Source organism: Chanodichthys erythropterus, chromosome 3, assembly GCF_024489055.1.
Source record: "Chanodichthys erythropterus isolate Z2021 chromosome 3, ASM2448905v1, whole genome shotgun sequence".
In the NCBI taxonomy this organism is placed as follows: Eukaryota; Metazoa; Chordata; class Actinopteri; order Cypriniformes; family Xenocyprididae; genus Chanodichthys; species Chanodichthys erythropterus.
The window spans coordinates 65,821,851-65,836,403 of NC_090223.1; the positions used below are offsets into that span (position 1 = coordinate 65,821,851).

At 38.6% G+C, this 14,553-nt stretch overlaps 1 protein-coding gene across 1 annotated transcript in view; it reads right to left on the reverse strand.

Moving 5' to 3' along the window:
* Window positions 1–17: 17 nt before the first annotated feature.
* Window positions 18–14,553, reverse strand: part of LOC137005317 (zinc finger protein 271-like) — a 47,822-nt gene continuing 33,286 nt past the window's right edge. Inside the window, exons 5-11 of the mRNA XM_067366163.1 lie at window positions 7,402–8,172; window positions 5,349–5,585; window positions 1,888–2,018; window positions 1,634–1,722; window positions 1,043–1,093; window positions 213–414; window positions 18–158 (exon numbers count right to left, since the gene is read on the reverse strand). Coding sequence (XP_067222264.1) covers window positions 18–158; window positions 213–414; window positions 1,043–1,093; window positions 1,634–1,722; window positions 1,888–2,018; window positions 5,349–5,585; window positions 7,402–8,172 — 1,622 coding nt within the window. The remainder of the gene's footprint in view (window positions 159–212; window positions 415–1,042; window positions 1,094–1,633; window positions 1,723–1,887; window positions 2,019–5,348; window positions 5,586–7,401; window positions 8,173–14,553) is intronic.

Here is a 14,553-nt window from a genome sequence, read left to right on the forward strand (position 1 = left end):
TGTTGCTGGAAAAGACCTCACTCTGTAATAGCAGAGACGAAGGCGTTTGGCAGCGGAGCTCGGAACAGTCCAGGATAACCTGGGTGTCTCGAAATTCTCAAATTCCTCTGGCAGGTAGGCTCATACTCTCTCTTTCGGCAACCAAATTTGCACAGAACCTAAAAGAAAATAGAGGAAGTGGTTATGATGCGGCTCACTGTACTCTGATGGACATGGAAGCGATGAGCCAGGTCTTTCTGCTTGAGGCTCAAGGCAAGGTGCATCATGAAGAGGAAGAATTCATCGATTGCAGGAAGTGCCCGAGTCTTCACATATAACCCAGTCTCCCTGGTGAGTTTGGAGCTGGTGACACGAATCATCCTGTGTGGCTCAATCTGTTCCCAGAAGGCCATCATGTGTTTATAGGTTGCAATTCTGCAAAGAAATAAATTATTTATTTTTAAACATTAACACATGGTTGTTACAGTACAGAAGGCACGGAGGCAGGAGTAAAACAAACAGTGGTGTTTATTGACCTCAACAGAGTCAAACAGCAGTGCAGGTGAGTGAATAGTGATGAATGGTGATGAGTAAGCAGAGAGGTAATACTGTCCTTTTGTGATCGCAGGGTTGGAGAACAGAGCTGACGCTGGAGATTGGAGACAGGGAACACTCACTCACTCTCTCTCACACACACACACACACACAGAGACGGGACTGCACATGTGGAACACAGGAGACGCTGGAGACAGGTAAGATTGCTGGAGTCCTTAAGGTAAGGATTCAGGTAAGTGAAGTGCAAACGAGACCGGACGAAGAGTGTGTGTGAGTCTTTTGTAGTGCGGGTGTTACGCCCTTAATAGGGAGCAACAATGAAGGAGGATAAAACGTTTACGGCAGTTACAATATTTTTTATTCTTGGCTTTATATAGCAAAGACTGTCTCAAGTTCTCGCAATACGCCGCAACGCCGACCAACATCTCGGTCCTGGCCAGGGTTCCAGGTGACAGAATGGAACGCTCCATGAGGACGCCAAACAGGAAGCTTTTAATGACAGGCACACCTGTGCACCGGTGCACCCAATCCACCTGATTGCTTCAGCTCCGCAGCACACCTGTAAGAGGAGCAAAACACACCCAGACATGGCAAAAATGACAAGTATACAGCCGTGACACTCCCCCCCCTTGAGAAAAGGAAACAATTAAGTTTCCGCCAACAATAAACATTCATAACCGCACCAACACACTTTAGTAGGCCTATACTCACAATATCAACAACATTCCCCCACATGAATAGAATAATAAATAGAAAAACAAACCTGTTAACTCTTCAAGGCACAGCTTACAGTGGGTTTTACAATGGTGCCCTAGACAGTACATCTGCCACTATATTTTCTGAGCCCTTCAAATGCATAACATCCAAATGAAAGGGCTGAAGAAACAAGCACCAACGCATCAGCCGTTGATTTGGTTTTTTAAGAGAATGTAAAAATGTAACGGGGTTATGGTCACTATAAACTATTACCGCTGAACTGTTCCCACCAACATACACTTCGAAATGTTGGAGTGCTAAAATTAATGCAAGTGCCTCCTTCTCAATTGTGGAATAGTTCATTTGATGACTATTGAACTTTCGCGAGAAAAAACAAACCGGCCGCTCAATACCTGCATCATCCTCTTGAATTAACACTGCCCCTGCTCCCTCTTTACTGGCATCTACCTGAATCTTAAAAGTTTTCTCCAACTGAGGTGCCATAAGGACAGGTGTAACAGTTAACAAAGATTTCACTGCCTCAAAGGCATTCTGACAAGACTCAGACCAAACAAACAAAGCTTTAGCTTTCAAAAGGTCCGTCAAAGGGGCAACGACCGTCGAAAAGTTCCTACAGAAACGGCGGTAGAAACCCACCAGGCCGAGAAAACGCATTAACTCCTTTTTAGTGACTGGAACAGGATATTCATCTATAGCTCTCACCTTCTCCCTCACTGGACGCACACGTCCTTGCCCCACTACCTTACCCAGATACGTGACTGTAGCTCCTGCAAACACGCACTTAGCGAGATTTAACGTAAGATTTGCTTGAGAAAGACGGACTAAAAGTAAACGTAACCGTTTGAGATGTTCTGACCATGTATCACTCACCACGATCGTATCATCCAGATAAACCGTCACACCCTTTAGTCCCGCAATAACTCTATTCATCATTCTTTGAAACGTCGCCGGTGCGTTTCGAAGACCGAAGCGCATAACCCGGTAAGAAAATAATCCGTTAGGTGTTATAAATGATGAAACCTCACGCACACGCTCTGTCAACGGAATCTGCCAATAGCCTTTCAGTAAATCTAATTTGGTCACAAATTTTGCTGCACCGACCTGATCAACACAGTCCTCCATTCTCGGCAGAGGAAAAGAGTCTGGCCTTGTAACAGAATTCAGTTTCCTATAATCTGTACAAAAACGGAACGTACCATCCGATTTTTTTTACCAACAAACACGGCGAGGACCAGCTGGAAAATGAAGGCTCGGCTAATCCGTTATGCAACAAATACTGAACTTCCTTTTCTAAAAACTCTCGTTTATTCAGTGGAACCCTGTAAAAACGCTGACGGACAGGAGCAGCCTCGCCCACCTCAATATCATGCTCTACCCCGTTTGGGTTGGAACATCCAAAAACAGCTCCGGGAACTCAGAAAGCAAACTAATCAATTCCTGACTTTGCGTCACGTCTAAATGTTTAAGATTAGAAGAATTCTAATTCTAATTCAGAATTCTTCAAACGCCCCAGTAATACGCAGTCATCAGGAGATTCTAATTCGTCCACAGACATACTCATGTCCTGTGAAATACCTGACCGAGGGGAGCTATCCACTAGCACCACAGGCGCCCCTAGCACGGAGACCGGTCAGTTTCGTTGATAATATGGCTTAAGGAGATTTACATGACAGACTTGGGATTTCTTTCTTCGGTCTGGCGTCAGAATCGTGTAATTATCCATGGCCCCGCAATGTATTATCTTATACGGCCCAGTATATCTGGCTTGAAACGGGGAATCTACTACAGGCAGAAGCGCAACAACCTGATCTCCAACACTAAACTTCCTATGTTCAGTGTTACGGTCAAACAACTTTTTCATTTTCCCCTGAGTTTTATTTAAACATTTCCCAGCTAACTCCCCAGCTAATGAAAGCTGACGACGAAAACCCAGCACGTACTCTGAAAATTTTTTTGGTGGTTCTGAATCAACCCATTGATCACCAAAGACAGCTAACAACCCTCGGACTTTGTGTGCAAAGACCAGCTCGTTTGGGCTAAACCCAATGCTCTGATGCGTAACCTCCCTGGCTGCTAACATCAGCCACGGAAGACCCTCTTCCCAGTCCCGCTGCATTTCCAGACAGTAAGCTCTCAATAGTGATTTTAACGTAGAATGAAAACGTTCGAGTGCCCCTTGACTCTGGGCGTGATACGCTGTTGACAAATTATGTCTAACACCCAGCTCGAAAAGCACCTCCGCAAACAATTTCGAAGTAAAACTACTTCCTTGGTCCGATTGAATGATTTTCGGTAACCCAAAAATAGACACAAACTGAGTAAGCGCTTTCACAATAGATTTTGTATTAATCGAGCGCAATGGGTACGCAGCTGGATAACGCGTAACTTGACACATCACGGTCAACAGGTACTCACTTCCAGCCTATGAACGAGGAAGATGACCGACGCAATCAATAATGAGATGTTCAAATGGTTGACATACAGACGGAATTGGACGCAAAGGAGCTGGTTTTAATGACTGATTCGGTTTGCCCGTAAGCTGGCACGTATGACAGGTCTTAATAAAACTTGAAACGTCTTTTTTAATACGAGGCCAGTAGAACTAACGAAGAATTCTGTCATATGTCTTCTGAACACCGGCATGACTGGCGAGCTGATCATGAGCCATCTTTAACACTAACGAACGAAACTTTACTGGTATCACGACCTGAATGACAGAATCTCCCATACCATCCACAGCATGCGGGGACCACTTTCTCAGTAACACATTCTGTTCGATAAAATAGCCTTGTGCTCTGTCACGAATTTCAGTGCTATCAATAACCTGTTGGAACCACTATGGGATAATCACTGAAAATGAAACACGATTCAGGGTCACTGATTTTCTCTTCAGCCCTAAGTTGAGCACCAGAACGAGTCACTGCACACGCGACGAACACTTTCGGAAACTGTCGCGCACTGTCATCCAGACCATCAGTACAGGATGGTGCATCAGTCACAACCAGAGAGGGCGATTCATTAACCCAAACACGTCCGCCGGCCAAGTTATTTCCAAGGATCAGTGAAACGCCATCAACAGGTAGAATAGGGTGTATACCAAGATCCACCACTCCATGCACTAATTCACAGGTCAAATCAACTTTATGCAGGGGTACGGATAATGTATTAAGCCCAATGCCACGAATCAAAAGCGAGCTACCAGTGTGCGATTCAGTTGAGAAGGGCAACACCGACTCCAAAATAAACGACTCCGATGACCCTGTGTCCCGGAGTATTTTCACTGCCACTTTCTAAACACTACCTGGAAGCGACACAAAACCATTAGAAATGAATGGTTCTAATAACTGCTGATGATCCTCTACATCCTCGGGTGCTAACAGCGATATTCCTTTTAAAGTACCCTCCTGATTCAATACATGAACAGAAGTAGCCAGGAGAGCAGGTTTCGCGGAATGAGCGTGTCTAACAAATTTTGATTTAAGCACTGGACAATTTGACTTCCAATGTCCTTTACCCAAACAGTAGTTACAGTTATCATAGTCACTTGTTGTTTTTTTCACAAAACGCCTGGCTGGACCCATAGGGACAATGGAAGAATTTCCCTGTGTATGATCCCGACGATGGGTGACAGGGTTTATGAATAAGCTCCCAGTCATCTACCAGCAGTGCAGCTTCTGAAGCAGTTTTAACCTGACGCTCCGCAACATAAGTGGCTATCATCTCGGGAAGTGTATTTTTGTATTGTTCAAATAAAACTAACTCTCTCAGCTTATCCATTGTTGTACTATCTGCCGCTACACACCAACGATCAAACTGCACAGTCAAATCTCTCACGAACTCAACATTTGTTTCATTCACCTTTCGTTGTAACGTACGGAACCTTTGCCGATAGCACTCTGGAACACGCTCATTAATTTTTAACACCGCCGCTTTAATGGCTTCATAATTCTGGCTGTCAGCATCAGATAGCGTAGAATAGGCTTGTTGCGCTTTCCCGGTTAAAACGCACTGAAGCAGCATAGCGCGTTCAACATCACTCCAATCATACGCTACTGCGACTCGCTCAAATAGGAGAACACCTGCGTCCACCGGCTTACCCTCTTCATGTAACTCTAATCGACGCCTTTCAATCTCTAAACGCTGTTGCTCTAATTCTTGCCGGCTTTTCTCCAACTGCAACTCCATTTGGACCTTCTCACATTCCAAGCGACGTTTCTCACACTCAGTATCACATTGTATGAGCAACAACTCTTTCTGTTGCTCAAATGAAAGAGAACTTAAAACAGACAACGGAAGGGTAGTTGAAATAGGCGTACTTACAGCAGACAATGCAGCTGAATAAGGCAATTTAGATCCTCTCAAGATTTTAAGATCACCCAGCGCAGTTTCAAGGACTAGCTTAATTCCATCTTTTGACCTTTTTTGATTATACGTCAACTCGATTTCATAATGCGCAGCTAATTCCAACAATTGCTCTTTGGTCATTTCCTTTAACAATTCTTCAGACGGAGACTGAAAAAATGTTTCAATAACATCGGTTGCCATAATTACCACTAATCACGCTTACGAAACACGCTTAACAAATATTACACCCACAACAAAATAAAGAATTATTTTTTATTTTTTTTTAAATAACAATCAAGGTTTATTTAAAGAAACTAAACCATCCATTTAACTAAACAAACCCTAGTCTTCAGTTGGCCCAAGACCGGGTACTTATGCACTAAATCCCGCAAGTTTGGAAAGAAGACCAATTACCAAGTCACCCTCCAAACCTCGGATGCGCCCCCGAGACAACTGCTCTAAGCCCCAAGCCAACCAAAAATAACAAACTAAAATAAAAAAAAAAATATGTGCACAAAGACACGCACTAAACCTACCCGGAAGGTTTGTTCTTTAAATAACCTACACCCAACATCTCATGTGTCACGATCACCGTCAGTTCCTGTCACTTCCTGGACTACATTCCCCATAATCCTCTCTGCCAATCACCTGCACTCACTCCACCAATCACTACACTAATCACCACACCCAGCTGCCATGCATTACCTGGACTATAAAAGGGACTCAGACAGAGATCCATTTGCAAGCTTTATTACAAAAGTAAGCGTGGTCGTACAGGCAGGGTCTAAGCAGGGGCAAACAGGAACAGCAAGGGCTAGGCAGAATCGTTGTCAGGGTACAGGCAGTAGATCGAGGCAGGCAGATATCATTCACAGTCCAGGAAACAATAAACAGTCCAGAGGTATGTAGCAAAGAATCATAAACGGGTAACCAGACAGGATCAAGAACAGATAGGCAGACAGGATACAGGGAAACGCTCAGTAATGTTACACAAGTGAAAACAAGACTTCGCGATCAGGTAATGAGTGTGTGAGTCTTTTATAGTCCAGGTAATGCATGGCAGCTGGGTGTGGTGATTAGTGTAGTGACTGGTGGAGTGAGTGCAGGTGATTGGCAGAGAGGATTATGGGGAATGTAGTCCAGGAAGTGACAGGAACTGACAGTGATCGTGACACATATAGTCTGCAAATATAAAACACACCCCTCACTCTTTTTGTTAAATGTCAGTTTTAATGGCCAACAATAGCCAAATACCCATTATAAAAGTACAAGCAATAGGTATAAGAAGCTACAATAAAAAATAAAGCAAACAATTCAGTCAAACATACAAAACCAGCACTCTAGTAGGCTACAACAGTAAACTATAATGCCTAACTATATGAAGTTATGAGATTAAACTTTTAGTTCAACAAATTATACATTTATGAGACCAAAGATCACCCTTTAGATTTACAAAAGATGAATTATATTATCTTTAACCACTACAGAGTCATGAGAGCCAGCGTCAACCAAACCAACCAGCGTCAGAGCCAAACGTCAGAAGGATTAGCTGAGGTTAGGCTGTTCTCGTTGGGGTACATGAGCGCTGAGCGCCCGGTGATTGCCTGGATCTCACAACTCCAAATAGGTGCTTCTTTTTATCAGTAAACTACAAATTTGAGCTTTTTAAACCAGTACATTCCTACATGCCTGAACACTCTTAATTTTACATATCATGACATAATAACAGTAATATGTTTAAATTTCACAGGTTTTCTGCTATACTAATGACGCTTACTGGTTAGTGCGTGATGCATTCTGGGATACCTGGCTGTCTCAAGTCCTCACAAGTCACCTCTCGATGCATCCTCTCATGTGTTTTCAGTGATCCTGACTGACTGAATCTCTTGTCACAGTGTGAACACTTGTAAGGTTTTTCTCCAGTGTGGATCCTCTCATGTGCTTTCAGAGTTGATAACTGACTAAATCTCTTGTCACAGTGTGAACAATTGTAAGGTTTTTCTCCAGTGTGAATTCTCTGGTGCACTTTTAAATGGTTTGCTGTAGTAAAAGTCTTCTCACACTCAAAGCACATGTACTCTCTCACACCAGTGTGTGTTTTCTCATGTTCTTGTAAATTATACAGCTGTGAAAAACTCTTTCCACACACAGAGCATGAATGTGTCTTCTCCTTTGTATGAACTGTCAGGTGTCTCTTCAGGTTTGATGACTTTAGAAATGTTTTGTCACACTGATCACATGTGAACGGTCTCGCTCTGGTGTGGATCCTCATGTGTGCTTTAAGACTTGATGATCGTGTGAAACTCTTCCCACACTGACTGCATGTGTGTTGCTTCTCTCCGGTGTGGATCGTCATGTGTTCTTTAAGGTCTGATGATAGCGTGTAGCTCTTCCCACACTGATCACATGTGAACGGTCTCTCTCCGGTGTGGATCCTCATGTGTGCTTTAAGGCTTGAAGATTGACTGTAGCTCTTCCCACATTGATCACATGTGAACGGCTTCTCTCCTGTATGAACTCTCATGTGAACCTCAAGATGTTGTGTCTTTGAGAAACTCTTTCCACACTGAGTGCAGGTGAAAGATTTCTTGGCTCTTTTCTTTAGAAATGTCTTTAGTTCTTCACTCTCATTGCTTTCTTCCATCAGGTCTGAAATAAGAGGAAAACATTTCATTTAAATTTTCAGTACATCAAAATAAGTTAAAGAGAGAAATATGAAGTGAAAGGTCATAAAATTGAGTCTTGCTGTGATAGACAACTGCTCTAAAATATTCAGATCATTTTGATGCAGAGTCCAGAATTAATCAAGTATTGACATTTTATACAAATTGATTTTATTTTTCATTTTATTCATTTTTTTTCATTTTATTTTTAAGTAAAAAAGTATCATGCCAATTACACAATTAGACATTTAGAAGTCAATAAATACCAGAGTATATCAGGTATATCAGAGCTTGAGTTGAAGCTGCTTCATCGAGCCCCTCCTCAGTGGACAGCAAGCCAAATTAGCTAACTTAATATAATATAAAGCTTATATGGGCAAACAAGCTTGTTAAATGTATAACTGACTGTGGGACACACTGCAATGGCTGATCTGCTGTCTTCATTTAATTACCCAGGCCAGAATTGATTTTTGGGGTCTTTTTAATTTTAAAGTTTTTGGTAACATATGATTAGATTTTATCATACATTAAAATTGTAGATTTTTAATTATAGACTATTTATGTTGGTGAGACTATACAAACTATATAAAGATGCCAAAATATGCTTGAAGACAAATATTACAATGCTATAAGGAGAACACAAATTATAAAAAGGAAATCAGAGTGAAAGGAAGAATGAGGGAGGGGTGGATCAAGTTTGGTCAAGGCGTGTCCTGTGCTCTTTCTCTGAGATCTTCTCTCCAGGGGTGTTTTATTGTTTTATTGCAGGGTGTTTTATCTTAGCCTTTGCTTTAGCAGGAAAATCAAGCCCTACACGTTTTTTATTTATTTAAAACATTAGAGCATATTCCTGTAGTATTTAATTTATTTGCCTAAAACTGTGTAATTATTAAGGGCCGTTCACACTAGACTTTTCCTTCGACTGACTTCCATTCATTCACATGTGAATGTGAGACACCAGAAACACAAGATCAAGTGAATTTTGCGGAGTTGAGAAGATGTAGAAGATTGCATATTTTCAAATTTTGGAGTGATTTTTATTATTTATGTTCTTAAAAATATATCACATCATATCTTTATGGTTGTCATGTCTGTAGAAAGTTCACATGCTCAAAGTCTAGACTGACTGCATCTTTAAATGTGTTATTATCAGTGTCCTACATGATTCACTCAACCCTGTTACTTCTGACATGATTTTCCTCCTTTTAAAACCAGAAGATTTCTTAAAACTGTGACAAACAGGAAGTGACATCATCTGGACTCAAGAAAATGGACAAGAAAATAATCTCAATCCATTGTCTCAGTTTTTACACAAATGAATGACTGCATTCATCAACCCTGTTACCAAAGTTACTGTAAGAAGAGATTTTGCTCAAGTTACACTCACAACCCTGTCAGCCATTCTGGAAAGTTCATTTACTTCATACATTTTGGTGTTTACAGTTTATTCTTAAAAATAACAGTGTTGAAAACTGTAAATTCTAGTAACACTCCTGGAAATTGTGAACCAGATATAAAACAAATGTAAAATATTTAGTTTGATCTGATGAATGTTGTTCATCATGAACAGGTGAAGAATAAACACCAACCTCTTTGTTCTTCAGTATCTTCAGTGTGTTTCATTCTGCAGGGTTCTGGATCACTCATGTTATTTCCAGTTTTCAGCTCTTCCTGAAGCTTCAGTGCTCCTCTGATGGGAATATTCCAGCATTTAAGCATGAACTGGGAGGAGCGTCACTGATAATGTGACTGCTATGGGAGGAGCTTCATTAATTCATTGCAGTGGGCGGGGCTTTGTTAACTGAACAGCAGATTGGCTGGAGGAGCTGATCTGCCCAAATCAAAAATAAATCAGTTACTGTGTTTGTTTTTATAGGGTTAAAGTCCAACTTCTTGCTGACAAATGGGTGAAATCTAGTGGGTTGAAGGAAAGTGGCAAAGTCTACATATTTAAAATGACAAAGAGTATTTTAATTGTCAGCTGATTCTCATTCTAAATATGCCTGAAATATGCTGGTTTCCCTTTGGTGCTATATTAAGCCTTTTTGTATTTCACCCATAAACTAAATGCATTCAGAATTTATATTGGTCTGTCGTAAAGCATCTTATGCTAATTCAGAACTTTATTCTGTTTCTTCTTTAAAGTAATGACAGATATCTAGAAAAGTAGTAAAAAACTGTAGGAAAAACAGTTAAAAGCACAAAGACAAAAATAATTGACACTTAAAGCTCATTTCATTGCTGTCAACAGACTGAGGGGATTTGTGGACCTCAAATATGAACAATTTACAGCAGATCTGAAGACATCAGCATAATAAATGAGGTGAAAACAGGAACTATTGACATGAAATAAAGAGTGTTTTCAGCAGTTTCTCTGTTCATATTGATGATCCTCAGACTATCAACACTCATTCAACAAGACATTCACATCATCTCACTTTATTCTGAGTGTTTGCTGTTAGAAACTGATTATTTGAGTCACAATGTGTGAGAAAATCCTATAAACTGCTTTAATTAAAGACAATACTGTTATTTCTCACAATGTGACACCAATAATACAAAAACAAACAATAATGGCACTCATCTTCAACAACCACTGCTGCTTAATTCCTATGAATTAACTATAACTATGAAACTTGTTTTGATTTTTATGATAAGATTAATTGTAATAAAGTAATTAGAGATTTAACATGTAACAGTTTTATGTGCAGAAACTGAAAACTCTCCCTGTCTCAGACTCACAAATCCTGCTGGAAAGATCTCGCTTAGAGAAAAACTCTGAGATTTTACATTTCTACTTTAACTATTGCAGTTTTTGTAAATCTTTAATTCACTGTCCATAACATCATTATTTTTATGGTCATTTATCTAAAATGTTTTGCTTTTAATTTAGTTTGATGTTGTTATTAAACAGTGTTTCGTTTTGTTTCCGAATGAATCTGCGTTTTGAGCGAATCAATCGGGTGAATCAATGATTTAGTGGTGCACTCATAAAGAGAGCATTTACTTAATTCCTGAAGTAATTCCATTCAGCCGCTTGAACAAATCAAATGAATGAAAGACTCAATAACTCACTCATTAAGACATTTACTGCCAACTACTGGAAGTTTTAGATTCTTTTTTAGAGTATAACTTCAATAAATAAATCGTATTTCCATATTAATAATTATCATTTACTCACCCTCATGTTGAATCAAATACAATGTTTGAAGCTACTTTTTGTAATGTCTCTTAGATGATCTTTTGGGGATAATTCCTGAGCTAAATTTGACATGTGATTAAATTGCGATTAATTAGTCACCACATTGTGTAATTAATAAGATTAATTTATCTAAAACAAAATGTTTAGTTTTTATTTGGTAAAATGTTTAACAGCAGTGGTTGATGAAGATGAGTGCCATTAGTGTTTGTTTTTGTATTATTGGTGTCATATTGTGTGAAATATCAGTATTGTCTTTCATTAAAGCAGATTATAGGATTTTCTCATACATTGTGACTCCAATAACCAGTTTCTAACAGCAAACACTCAGAATAAAGTGAGATGATCTGCTAATGATCTAAATGTCTTGTTGAATGAGTGTTGATAGTCTGAGGATCATCAATATGAACAGAGAAACTGCTGAAAACACTCTTTATTTCATGTCAATAGTTCCTGTTTTCACCTCATTTATTATGCTGATGTCTTCAGATCTGCTGTAAATTGACACTTAAAGCTCATTTCATTGCTGTCAACAGACTGAGGGGATTTGTGGACCTCAAATATGAACAATTATTTTTGTCTTTGTGCTTTTAACTGTTTTTTACAGTTCTTTACTACTTTTCTAATATCTGTCAAAATATTAATGGAGAAACAGAACAAAGTTCTGAATTAGCATCAGATGCTTTACGATAGACCGATATATAAATTCTGAATGCAGTTAGTTTATGGGTGAAATACAAAAAGGGGTTAATATATCAAAAAAGAAAATAAAGCATATTTCAGGCATATTTAGAAGGAGAATCAGTTGATGACATTCAAACACTGTATTGAAGGATCACAGTGAAGCCTAAAATACTCTTTAATTGTCATTTTAAATCTTTATACTTTGCCCCTTTCCTTCAAACCACTAGATTTCACCTATTTGTCAGCAAGAATTATTTAATCATTTAAAATATAATGAAATTTAGTATGATATCTCTTATTTTTTATATATATTTTTATAAAGTACAGGTCAAAATAACTGATTCCTTTTTGCATTAAATATATCTGTTACACTAAATGATGATGGCACATTAAAACATTTTATTTTCACGAAAGTAATTTGAAACATTAAACACACTTCATTTAGTGGGTTTTCAATGTAAAATCACTTTTGTCCATTTCATTTGATGCAGACACTACAGTTTGATCTCTGGTCTTTAACCCTATAAAAACAAACACAGTAACTGATTTATTTTTGATTTGGGCAGATCATCTCCTCCAATCAATCTGCAGTTCAGTCAACAAAGCCCCGCCCACTGCAATTAACTTAATGAAGCTCTTCCCACAGCAGTCGCATCATCAGTCAAGCTCCTCCCACAGCAGTTCATCAATAAATGCAGGAATATTCCCATCAGACGAGCACTGAAGCATCATGAAGAGCTGAAAACTTCAAAGAACATGAGTGATCCAGAACCCTGCAGAATGAAACACACTGAAGATACTGAAGAACAAAGAGGTTGGTGTTTATTCTTCATTCATTCATGATGCTGAACAACATTCATGTCAGAAAGATTCAAACACTTCTGCACATTTAGAGAAACAGTAAACCTATGATACATAATGTTAATTTTTAATACTTGGTTTGAGAAACCGTCATATTAATTGTCAACATCAACTAAATATTTATTTTACATGTATTTCATATCTGGTTCACAATTTACAAGAGTGTTTCCAGTATTTAGGCATTTTCAATACAGTTTTCAACATTGTTGTTGGTTTTTTTAGGAATAAATTGTGAACACCAAAATGTATGAAGTAAATGAACTTTCCAGAATGGCTGACAGGGTTGTGAGTGTAACTACTGTGACTGGCCCTTAATATTTACAGTTTTTAGGAAAATAAATTAAATATCAACTTAAAAGTTGATGTCAAAATATGGCTGTTAATAACACATTGGATAATTTGGGCACAGTCCTCTCTTATAACAGATCGCTAATGTTGACATGCATTTCCTGTAAAACTGCTTAGAAACGTTACATATTGTGAAAAGTGCTATACAAATAAATGTGAATTGACTTTAAATGAAAATGGATTTTGTCATTGATCAAATATATTTAATATTTCTCACTACAGAAACATACTCTAATGTTTCAAATATAAAAATTGTCTAAGACTTAATTTTCCAACTACAACAAAAACTGAGATCAAACACCCTACAATAAAACAAACAAAAAAGCAATTTAAAATGCAAAAAAGAGGTTAAGTTCATTACAACAATGCTTTTTAAATTTCAGCCTATATGCAGCCGTTGAGTACTACAGCCTTTTTTTTATACCATCATATGTCACCAAAATTACCACAATTTTAGATTTTGGCTGCCTGAACTTGCTGGATTTTTTTTTTTACTTAAGTAAAGTAATATAACATAAAAAAATATATATCCTAAGTCAGGTATACATTTCTTATGTTTAGATTTATACCTTTGAGCAATTGATGTTATGTATTTCTTATTTTTAAATAGTCTTCTAAATGTCTAATTGTGTAATTGGCATGACACATTTTTACATGTCAAATAAAATGTTATACTTGATTCATTCTGTGCATCAGAATGATCTGAATATTTTATAGCAGTTGTCACAGCAAGTCTCAATTTTATAACCTTTCACTTCATATTTCTCTCTTTAAATTATTTTGATGTACTGAAAATTAAATGACTTTTTTTGTAATTTCAGAACTGATGGAAGTGAAGGAGGAGAGTGGAGAACTGAGTGAAGTGGAGGAGGAAGATCATGTCAAACCTGGAGAAAAACCTTTGAGTCGCTTAAAGACTAAAGAAATCTATCTAAGAAAAATAAATCTAAGAAATCTACAACCTGCACTCAGTGTGGAAAGTGTTTCTCAAGGAAACAATATCTTGAGGTTCACATGAGAGTTCATACAGGAGAGAAGCCGTTCACATGTGATCAGTGTGGAAAGAGTTTCACACAAAAAGGACTTCTTAAGAGTCACATGAAAGTTCACACTGGAGAGAAGCCACACACATGTAATCAGTGTGGGAAGAGCTGCACGCGATCATCAAACCTTAAAGAACACATGAGGATCCACACTGGAGAG